Genomic DNA, 12,100 nt, shown 5'->3' with positions numbered 1-12,100 from the left:
GTAGTGTATCCTACAAGGATACACTATTGCCTATTGGATAGTAGTTTTAATCAGAATAACCAGGTAGAATCTTTCTTCAGTGGACATTACTTTTACAATTAGGTGAAGAGTTGTTAAATGAATCTAAGTTGGCCTCCTTTCTCTTTGTCATTCCAGGCTCAAGTGATACTTCTGGTCATTCTTCTCATTGCTATTGCAAACTTCTTTATTGGAACCGTCATTCCATCCAACAATGAGAAGAAGTCCAGAGGTTTCTTTAACTACCAAGGTACGTGTGACAAATTAGTTGCTTTGCAATCAGTGGTTCTCCCCTGTCCACCTCCATCACCATCCCTGTGTCCCCCACTTCAGCCATTAGAATCTCAGTGCAATCCAGGGAAGAGCCTGTGCAATCCCAGTGCAATTCCAGCCAGTGCAATCCAGGGAAGAGCCTGGGGTTGGTTTCAGGAAATCTGCAGTGAGTCTCAACTCTGCCACTTCCCAGCTAGACCAGTCACCTAACATGTTTGGGTCTCAAATTTCCCTGACCAAGAGTGGGTGATAACAATAACTTCCTGAAGAGATTTTTGAGAAGTAAATAAGGTAGTGGATGCAAAAGTACCTTGAAAACCTTCAAGTGTAGGACAAATTGTTGTTGCTATCAAATAGTAGAAGTAGAGTTGTATAAGCAAGGAAAGAGAACATAGGTCAGGCAATTTGCTCAACCATTGAGAGTACTAAAGTCCAACATAGTCCTTTTCCTGCTGGACTTAAAAAATATATATTTTATTGTGTTTAAAATTTTTTTAATGTTTATTTTTGAGAGAGAGAGAGAGAGAGAGAGAAAGACAGAGCACAAGTGGGGCAGGGACAGAGAGCAATGGAGAGAGAATCCAAAGCAGGCTCTGGGCACTGAGATGTCAGCACAGAGCCCAATGCAGGGCTTGTACTCACAGACTGTGAGATCATGGCCTGAGCCAACGTCAGGCGTCCGACGGACTGAGCCACCCAGGTGCCTCATAAGATTTTATTTTCAAGTAATCTCTATGCCCAACATGAGGCTTGAACTCACAACCCTGAGATCAAGAGTCGCATGTTCCATGGACGGAGCCACCTAGGTGCCCCCTTCTAAACTTCTTTGTACCTTGCTTATCTCTAGGATTATCTAGTGTTATCTAGTTAAACATCACTGTCAGGTTTTCAAGCATAAAAGATTGTAGGAGCTGGTGTATCATTCTGAGGGAATCATACTGAGCATGAAATTCTACTCCACCTTTGTACACCTTCCTAGCTGTCCATTCTAGCTTACTCAAGAATCCACTGCTGAGATTTAAAAAGATATTTCTCTTCATTATTTATTATTAGTATTTGTTTCCTTTAGGTATCCCATCACCCCTTTCTACCTGTCTCTTTTTCTTTGTAAAGTTTGTCTTGTTTGCTTTGTATGTTAACGTCCTTTTTCCTTTCTATTCCTTTCCCTCCTTCTAGCTCCTGCTATATATTTTCTGAGTCCTTCTAGCTCCTGCTGTATTGTTTCTGATGACTCAAATTCTCTTTCCTTGTTTTTGCATCAGGCCAGATTCTTTTGTTTGCATTTTTCTCTCTTCCTTTTTCTGTTTTTCTTCTGCATTGTTTGCTTCTAATTTAAATAATTTGCTGAGACCTCATGGAATAGTACTGTTTTATGACCAAGGATCTTCACTATATTAAACTTCTGTATATGAGAATTTGCTATAAGAATTTAAGATCTAATATCTGGGAGCAGGGAATGGGGAGGGTAAACATAAGTAGCAAAATCATAAGATAGTTTCACCCACAGGGCTTTCCTACAATTAAAAAAAAAGCATAGAAAATCTGTGTGTTGATTAGAGTATTTATGCATGGAAGAAGGTAGCTGTGTGTGTATAGGGCAGTGCACGTGTGTGGTATATTTGCAAATATGCCAGTATAGCCATGAGAAACATTATCCATTTCCTACTTTTTCAATCTAGAAAGATTCAAAAAGTCAGGAGGCCTGGGTCTCTGTTGGCACAAAAGTTTTTCAGAGCTGTTCTAGAAATCTACAACCTTGACTCTCGGCAAACATGAGTATGAGGTTTGTCAGGAGTACACCAATCTCTTCAAGTTCCTTCCATTTAAAATATAGGGAAACATTTACACAAGACATTGATAGAAACTAAAGGAAACCAATCTCATACTCTGTAAAGAAAGTCTACATGATAATTTTCTCTTTACTTGTGTTACAGCATCAATATTTGCGGAAAACTTTGGGCCAAGCTTCACAAAAGGTGAAGGCTTCTTCTCTGTCTTTGCCATTTTTTTCCCCGCAGCTACTGGGATTCTTGCTGGTGCCAATATCTCAGGAGATTTGGAGGTATGTTGTTTCCTCTGCTTTTGTGGTCCTGGGAAGTGGTGGTGACATAGGTGAGCAGCATGAGCTATAGAGGTCAACAGTGACCATAGTTCTCTACAAATTTTAAAACTGAAATTTCTGTATGGGTCCCAGTTACTTAAAACTTCTCTCTTTTAATGCCAACATTTAATGCCAGACCATCCTATTTCAGATATTCCTTCCAAAACTCTTATTCAGTGACATTAGAAGGATAGAGTATATTGATAGTATATAACATTTCCAAGAAAATGAATATAGCTCAGTGAAAAAAAATCAGAACCTGCCTTTCTCTTTTAAACACATAATGAACAAGAATACATAACATTTGGGGGGAAAAAACCCACCCCCACCCCACCAAATCACTTTATTAGTGAATATTTATTTATTGAATTCAGATATATATATCTGAATATATATACACATATGAATATACATATACATATGAATATGCACATGAATATATATACATATATTCATTCAATCAGTATTTATTTAGCACTCCATTCATAGTATTTTATGTCAAGTACCATAAAGAGCATTATGTTAGATTATTGGTTTGCATGTTTTATAAAATACTGATAGCAGTGACCTAAACAAGAAAGAAGTTTATTTTTCTACTGGATAAAAATCTTAGCTCGTAGGTCATGCAGTAGAATAACAAAAATCTTCTCCAAAAGGTAGCTCAGAATCCCAGATGACCTCTCTTGTTTTAACATTCCTTTGGGTTGGTTTGCCCTCACCGGCACTGTCCAAGATGACTGGTCACTTTCAAGATCATGTTCCAGCCCATAAGAAGAGGATTAAGGAAGTAGAGGGCAAGAAATCCTGGCCCTTGCATGTATTACTTCTGCGGACATTCCATTGGCCAGAATTTAGTCTCTATGACCTTACCTAGTTGCAAAGAAGGCCAGGAAATGTAGTCTCTAGCTGGGCAGCCATGTACTTTGAATTTTAGGGAGTTCTAGTATTAAAAGGAGGAAGATAAGAATGGATGTTAGGGGATAGTAAACAGTCTCTACCATACACAAAAAAGAAGACACAGGTTTTAACTCATACATTTATAATCAACTTTGGAAGACAAGAAATATTTGCAAGAGCTGTCAAGAGATATGTACAAATGAAAACCACATGTACTGTCTAAATAAATTGTGAAATAAACATAGTAAACAAATAATTGTTAAGTCTGGGATGATTTCCTTAAGGGTGTAACTTTTCAGGGTGAACTTAGAGCAAAAGCTAAATAGTGACTGTTGGTGAGAAAATGTACAGGTATTCCAGGTAGAGAAGAAAAAGGACAGTCGTCCCTCACAGTTTAACTGGAGAAGCCCTGATGAGGCTGGATGACCTTAGAGTGCAAAAGGAAATAGCTGTTGGTGGGACCTAAGCAAGAGGTGCTTAACTCTGTCAGAGTGGGGACCTTACCTTTGGTTATATTCATTGCTGCATCCTCAGAGCTAGTAAGGTTTCAATACATATTTGTTGAGTGAATGAATAAGAGCATTTAGATTTGTCATATTAGGGGCCACAGTGTCATGGTCAATTCTTGAGCTGAGATATGGAATAAAATAAATTAGGCAGAGGCTCAGAAAATTAAGTAACTTGTTCAAAATGATTCAAATAGTAAGTATGGCTGCTTAATGAAATTTAGCTGTGGATGTTGAGCTTCCAGTTTCTCAGATTTAGAAAAGTATCAGAGGTCACTAACGTAAAATTCTGCAGACTATAAGCACATATGTTTTTTTAAGTTTATTTATTTTGAGAGAAAGAGAGAACACAAGCAGGGGAAGGGCAGAGAGAGAGGGAGAGAGAGAATCCCCCACTTTTGGTGCAGAGCCCAAGGCAGGCATTGAACTTGCAAACTGGGAAATCATAACCTGAGCCAAAATCAAGAGTTGGATGCTTAACCATTGTGCCACCCAGGCACCCCTGTAAGCACACATTTTTTATTTATTTTTTAAAAATTTACATCCAAGGTAGTTAGCATATAGTACAACAATGATTTTAGGAGTAGATTCCTTAATGCCCCTTACCCATTTATCCCATGCCCTCTCCCAAAACCCCTCCAGTAACCCTTTGTTTGTTCTCTATATTTCAGAGTCTCTTATGTTTTGTCCCCGCCCTGTTTTTATATTATTTTTGCTTCCTTTACCCTATGTTCATCTGTTTTTGCATCTTAAAGTCCTCATACGAGTGAAGTCATATGATATTTGTCTTTCTCTGACTAATTTCACTTAGCATAATACCCTCTAGTGCCATCCACGTAGTTGCAAATGCCAAGATTTCATTCTTTTTGATTGCTGAGTAATACTCTATTGTATATGTATGTATGTATATATATATATATATATATATATATATATATATATATATATATACCACATCTTCTTTATCCATTCATCCATTGATGGACATTTGGGCTCTTTGCACACTTTGGCTATTGTTGACAGTGCTGCTATAAACATTGGATTGCATATGCCCCTTCGAAACAGCATACCTGTATCCCTTGGATAAATACCTATTTGCTGGGTCATAGGGTAGTTCTATTTTTAATTTTTTTTCAATATATGAAATTTATTGTCAAATTGGTTTCCATACAACACCCAGTGCTCATCCCAAAAGGTGCCCTCCTCAATACCCATCACCCACCCTCCCCGCCCTCCCACCCCCATCAACCCTCAGTTTGTTCTCAGATTTTCAGAGTCTCTTATGCTTTGGCTCTCTCCCACTCTAACCTCTTTTTTTTCCCCTTCCCCTCCCCCATGGGTTTCTGTTAAGTTTCTCAGGATCCACATTAGAGTGAAAACATATGGTATCTATCTTTCTCTGTATGGCTTATTTCACTTAGCATAGCACTCTCCAGTTCCAACCACGTTGCTACGAAGGGCCATATTTCATTCTTTCTCATTGCCATGTAGTACTCCATTGTGTATATAAACCACAATTTATTTATCCATTCATCAGTTGATGGACATTTAGGCTCTTTCCATAATTTGGCTATTGTTGAGAGTGTTGCTATAAACATTGGGGTACAAGTGCCCCTGTGCATCAGTACGCCTATATCCCTTAGGTAAATTCCTAGCAGTGCTACTGCTGGGTCATAGGGTAAGTCCATTTTTTATTTTTTGAGGAACCTCCATACTGTTTGCCAGAGTGGCTGTACCAGTTTGCATTTCCACCAGCAGTGCAAAAGAGATCCTCTTTCTGCCAACATCTGTTGTTGCCTGAGTTGTTAATGTTAGCCATTCTGACAGGTGTGAGGTGGTATCTCATTGTGGTTTTGATTTGTATTTCCCTGATGATGTGTGATGTTTAGCATTTTTTCATGTGTTGGCTGGCCATCTGATGTCATTGGAGAAGTGTCTGTTCATGTCTTTTGTCCATTTCTTCACTGGATTATTTGTTTTTTGGGTGTTGAGTTTAATAAATTCTCTACAGATTTTGGATACTAATCTATCTTTATCTGATTCATCATTTGCAAATATCTCCTCCCATTCCGCCTGTTGCCTTTTAGTTTTGCTGATTGTATCCTTCATTGCACAGAAGCTTTTTATTTTGATGAGGTCAAAATAGTGAACTATCAATAGTTCATTTTTGCTTTTGTTTCCCTTGCTTCTGGAGAAGCGTTGAGTATGAAGTTGCCACGGCCAGGTCAAAGAGGTTTTTGCCTGCTTTCTCCTCGAGGATTTTGATGGTTTCCTGTCTTATGTTTAGGTCTTTCATCCATTTTGAGTTTATTTTTGTGTGTGGTGTAAGAAAGTGGTCCGGGTTCATTTTTCTGCATGTCGCTGTCCAGTTTTCCCAGCATCAGTTGCTGAAGAGACTGCCTTTATTCCATTGGATATTCTTTCCTGCTTTGTCAAAGATGAGTTGACCATACATTTGTGGGTCCATTACTGGGTTCCCTATTCTGTTCCATTGATCTGAGTGTCTGTTCTTGTGCCAGTACATACTGTCTTGATGATTACAGCTTTGTAGTATAGGTTGAAGTCCGGGATTGTGATGCCTCCAGGTTTGGTTTTCTTTTTCAAGATTGCTGTGGCAATCTTGGGGTCTTTTCTGGTTCCATACAAATTTTAGGATTGTTTGTTCTAACTCTATGAAGAATGCTGGTGTTATTTTGATAGGGATTGCATTGAATATGTGGATTGCTTTAGGTAGTATTGACATATTAACAATATTTGTTATTCCTATCCAGGAGCATGGAATCTTTTTCCATTTTTTTGTGTCTTCTTCAATTTCTTTCATAATCTTTCTATAGTTTGCAATGTATAAGTTTTTCACCCCTTTGGTTAGATTTATTCCTAGGTATTTTATGGTTTTTGGTGCAACTGTAAATGGGATCGACTCCTCGATTTCTCTTTCTGTTGCTTCATTGTTGGTGTATAGGAATTTTAACCGATTTCTGTGCATTGACTCTACATCCTTCAAATTGCTGAATTCATGGATCAGTTCTCACAATTCTTTGGTGGCATCTTTAAGGTTTTCCATATAGAGTATCATGTCGTCTGTGAAGAGTGAAAGTTTGTCCTCCTCCTGGCCAATTTGGATGCCTTTTATTTCTTTGCATTGTCTGATTGCTGAGACTAAAACTTCCAATCCTATGTTGAATAACAGTGGTGAGAGTGGACATCCCTGTCTTGTTGCTGACCTTAGGGGGAAGGCTGTCAGTTTTTCCCCATTGAGAATGATATTAGCGTTGGTTCTTTCATATATGGCTTTAAAGATCTGGAGGTATGATCCTTCTATCCCTACTTTCTTGAGGGTTTTTATCAATAAAGGATGCTGTATTTTGTCAAATGCTATCTCTGCATCTGTTGAGAGGATCATGTGGTTCTTGTCCTTTCTTTTATTGATGTGATGAATCACATCAATTGTCTAGTGGATATTGAACCAGCCCTGCATCCCAGGTATGAATCCCACTTGGTTGTGGTGAGTAATTTTTCTAATGTATTGTTGGATCTGGTTAACTGATATCTTGTTGAGGATTTTTGCATCCACGTTCATCAGGGAAATCTGTCTGTAGTTCGCCTTTTTAACGGGGTCTTTGTCTGGTTTTGGAATCAAGGTAATACTGGTTTCATAGAAAGAGTTTGGAAGTTTTCCTTCCATTTCTATTTTTTGGAACAGCTTCAAGAGAATAGGTGTTAACTCTTCCTTAAATGTTTGGTAGAATTCCCCTGGAAAGCCATCTGGCCCTGGACTCTTGTTTTTTGGCAGATTTTTGATTACTAATTTGATTTCCTTACTGGTTATGGGTCTGTTCGAATTTTCTATTTGTTTCTGTTTCAGTTTTGGTAGCATATATGTTTCTAGGAATTTGTCCATTTCTTCCAGATTGCCCATTTTATTGGCATATAATAGCTCATAATATTTTCTTATTGTTTTTATTTCTGCTGTGTTGGCTGTGATCTCTCCTCTTTCATTCTTAATTTTATTTATTTAGGTCCTTGCCTTTTTCTTTTTGATCACACTGGCTAGTGGTTTATCAATTTTGTTAATTCTTTCAAAGAACCAGCTTCTGGTTTTATTGATCTGTTCTGCCGGTTTTTTTGGTTTCAATAGCATTAATTTCTGCTCTAATCTTTCTTATTTCCTGTCATCTGCTGGTTTTGGGTTTTATTTGCTGTTTTTTTTCCAGCTCTTTAAGGCATAATGTTAGGTTGTGTATCTGAGATCTTTCTTCCTTCTTTGGGAAGGTCTGGATTGCTATATACTTTCCTGTTATAGCTGCGTCCCAGAGGTTTTGGGCTGGAGTGTTATAATTTTCATTGGCTTCCATGTACTTTAATTTCCTCTTTAACTTCTTGGTTAGGTCATTAATTCTTTAGTAGGATGTTCTTCAGTCTCCTAGTACTTGTGACCTTTTCAAATTTTTTCTTGTGGTTGATTTCGAGTTTCATAGCGTTGCGGTCTGAAAATATGCACAGTATGATCTTGAACTTTTTGTACTTGTTGAGGGTTGATTTGTGTCCCATTATGTGATCTATTCTGGAGAATGTTCCATGTGCCCTGGAGAAGAATGTGTATTTTGCTGCTTTAGGATGAAATGTTCTGAATGTATCTGTTAAGTCCATCTGGTCCAGTGTGTCATTCAAAGCCATTGTTTCCTTGTTGATTTTCTGTTTAGATGATCTTTCCATTGCTGTAAGCGGGGTGTTGAAGTCCCCTACTATGATGGTATTATTATCAATGAGTTTCTTTATGTTTGTGATTAACTGATTCATATATATGGATGCTTTCAATTTTGGAGCATAAATGTTTACAGTTGTTAGGTCTTCTTGGTGGATAGACCCCTTAATTATGATATAATGCCCTTCTTCATCTCATGATGCAGTCTTTATTTTAAAGTCTAGATTGTCTGATATAAGTTTGGCTACTCTGGCTTTCTTTTGACAACCATTAGCATGATAGATGGTTCTCCATCCCCTTACTTTCAATCTGAAGGTGACTTTAGGTCTAAAGTGGGTCTCTTGTAAAGAGCATATAGGTGGATTTGTTTTCTTATCCATTCTGTTACCCTATGTCTTTTGATTGGAGCATTTAGTCATTGACATTTCAGTAAGTATTGAAAGATACGAATTTATTGCCATCATGTCGCTTGTAGAATTGGAGTTTCTGGTGTTGTTCTCTGGTACTTTCTAGTTTTTGTTGCTTTTGGTCTTTTTGTTTTGCTTTCTTTTTGTTGGTTTTTTTTCCATCTTTTCTCCCCTCAGAGTGTCCCCCTTAAAATTTCTTGTAGGGCTGGCTTAGTGGTCACGAACTTTAATTTTTGTTTGGGAAACTTTTTGTCTCTCTTTCTATTTTGAATGATAGCCTTGCTAGATAAAGAATTCTTGGCTGTGTATTCTTCTGATTCATCACATTGACTATATCCTGCCACTCCTTTTTGGCCTGCCAAGTTTCTGTGGATAGGTCTGCTGCAAACCTGATCTGTCTTCTGTTGCAGGTTAAGGACTTTTTTTCCCTTGCTGCTTTCATGATTCTTTCCTTGCCTGAGTGTTTTGTGAATTTGACTATGATATGCCTTGTTGATGGTTGGTTTTTGTTGAATCTAATGGGAATCCTCTGTGCTTCCTGGACTTTGATGTCTGTGTCTTTCCCCACGTTAGGTAAGTTTTCTTTCATGATTTGCTCACGTAACCCTTCTACCCCTTTTTCTCTCTCTTTGTCTTCTGGGACCCCTATGATTCTGATGTTGTTCCTTTTTTAATGAGTCACTGATTTCTCTAATTGTTAAATCATGCTCTTTTGCCTTAGGCTCCCTCTTTTTTTCTGCTTCAGTATTGTCCATAAGTTTGTCCTGTATATCATTGATTTGCTGCTCTGCCTTATCCATCCTTGCCGTCGTATCACCCATTAGAGATTACAGCTCAGGTATAGCATTTTTTATTTCATCCTGACTACATTTTGCTTCTTTTATCTCCACAGAAGGGGATTCTAATCTATTTTCAAACCCAGCTAGTATTCTTATTATCACGATTCTAAATTCTGGTTCCGACATATTGCTTGTATCTGTGTGGATTAAGTCCTTGGCTGTCATTTCTTCATGCTCTTTATTTTGGGCTGAATTCCTTCATTTCATCATTTTGAAGGAAGAAAAGGAATTAATAAGGTAAAAAAAATTAAAATAAAAAATTAAAAACAGCACACACTCACAACATAAAATAAATGATGCTAAATCCTAGGTTTGTTTTGGTCTGGTTGATGAAAGGAGCTTGCTAGATTAGAGAAAAGGGGGACAAAAAAAAATGGAAAACGTTTGAAAATTTGAAAAAAGGTATACAATGAAATAGAATAAAATGAAATGATGGAAGTAAAATAAAATTTGAAAAATTTACAAAAATTAAATAATATAGTAGAAAAAATTAAACAAAAATATTTTTAATAAAAATTGAAAGTAAAAATAATTTTTTTCTCTTTCTATATTCAAGAAAAAGAAAAGAAATGAAAAAGAAAAGAAATAGATGGATCAGCAAACATACTAAAATATGATTGAAATTACATCATTTTCCCCTAGAAGTCAAACTATGAAGGACTTTATAGTTGTAAACTAAGCAGGTAGAGAGACTTGTGTTCCTATAGTGACGTTGGCCCAGTTGGGCAGGCTTAGTGTAATGGGTCCATTCTCCACTAGATGGTACTGCTTAGCTTACTGGGGTGGATTGTTTTGGTGCTTGTAGGAGTGTATGTGCATGTGTGGGAGGGGTGAAAATGGCGTCACCCAGCTACCCAGTCTCTAGTATTGGAACTCTGTTCCCCCCACCTGTCCTTTGTCTCTGGCTTCCATCCACTCCCTGCTTTTACACTGTCTGTAACCAAACCATTAGGTTGCCAGGAGGCACCTCCCTCCCAAGTTTTATCTCAGATGTGGCTGTGTTTCCCAACCCTTCACTTCTGAGGGACTGTGGCTTTGACCCACTCAGATCCTCTGGGGGAGGGTCTCACCAAGCAATGGCTGGTGCTGGCCACACCCAGGAACATTCCAGGGATAGCACTGCTGCTGATGCCCAGAAACTGCAGCTGGGTGCCAGCCCGACCCAGAAAAAGCTCATGCAATCATCTAGCAGCAACGTTTCAGGGATTATGGTAAGTCACAACACACATCTGGCACCAATCTTCACCTTTAATTTCATTGTTCCAGCACCAGCTAATGTGGTTCTTCTCTCAGGTCTTTGCCTCTACCAAATGTCCTCCAAGCAGGGGGTGTGTCCCAAGGACCCCTGGAGCTCACTCTGCTCCTGGGTTTTCCCTCTTCCCACCAGAGCACCACCAGGTATCGAACTATGGAGTTTCAGACTCTGTGCTCACCCTGTTTATAGAGTCTTAATGGAATTTAAACCCTGTCCTTTCTCCTTTCTCCCTTCTCCCTTTTTTGATTGGTCCCTTTGGCTGTTTCCACTTTTCCACTTTCTCTCTGGTTGCTTTTGCAGGGGGGGGGGGGGGCGGGGGTGGTGATTTCCCAAACTCTCCCCGTCCCGGTCTCTGTCCTCTCTCTGCAAGCAAAAACAGCTCCTTGCCCTCAGTGTGTTTTCTCTACCCCCCAGTTCACTTCTCTGTGCTGGGTACCTGCTGAGTTCTGTGGTGCAGGTTGTACAGATTGTTGTGTTAATTGTCAAATCAGTTTTCTAGGTGTGCAGGACGGTTTAGTGTTGATCTGGCTGTATTTTGTGGATGGGAGACGCAAAAAAAAAAACCTTACATGCTGTTCTGCCATCTTGGCCCCTCCCCTCATTGTGGTTTTGATTTACATTTCCCTGATGCTGAGTGATGTTGAGCATCTTTTCATATGTCTGAAGGCCATCTGTATGTCTTCTGTCGAGAAATGTCTATTCAGATCATCTACCCATTTTAAATCAGATTGTTTTTTTTATATTGACAGTTATTTCCTGTCCCTGAAACAGTAAGGGAAGGGATTCAGAGGAGGGGGACATTCAATCCAAATTTCAAGGGACAGATAGGGGCTCATCTACAGAACAAAGAAGAGAGGGACATTTGGAGTAGATGGAATGGAATAGAGAAAGGCACAGAGAAAGATGCTGCTGATGAAAATTAGTTTTTATGTGTGGTACAGTATGCAAGTAAAATAGTTTTAGCAACACTTTAATAAACATATTTATAAAGGATCTGCTGTGTGTCCTGACACTTTGGGAGTAAGCAAAGAACCAGAATATATCTGCAGAGGATGTCCTGTCATGATTTTCAGGGCATTTGTGGTCATAGTATTGTAAA

General features: G+C 38.6%; 1 protein-coding gene across 3 annotated transcripts in view; it reads left to right on the top strand.

Moving 5' to 3' along the window:
- Positions 1–12,100, top strand: part of SLC12A1 (solute carrier family 12 member 1) — a 100,879-nt gene that overhangs the window by 24,731 nt on the left and 64,048 nt on the right. For all 3 annotated transcript variants that reach the window (XM_007081816.3, XM_007081815.3, XM_015537424.2), the window contains exons 7-8: positions 157–268; positions 2,226–2,353. In XM_007081816.3, the coding sequence (XP_007081878.2) occupies positions 157–268; positions 2,226–2,353 (240 nt within the window). The remainder of the gene's footprint in view (positions 1–156; positions 269–2,225; positions 2,354–12,100) is intronic.

This window comes from Panthera tigris, chromosome B3, assembly GCF_018350195.1.
Source record: "Panthera tigris isolate Pti1 chromosome B3, P.tigris_Pti1_mat1.1, whole genome shotgun sequence".
NCBI classification, from domain to species: domain Eukaryota; kingdom Metazoa; phylum Chordata; class Mammalia; order Carnivora; family Felidae; genus Panthera; species Panthera tigris.
This window is presented reverse-complemented; position numbering and strand designations above follow the sequence as displayed.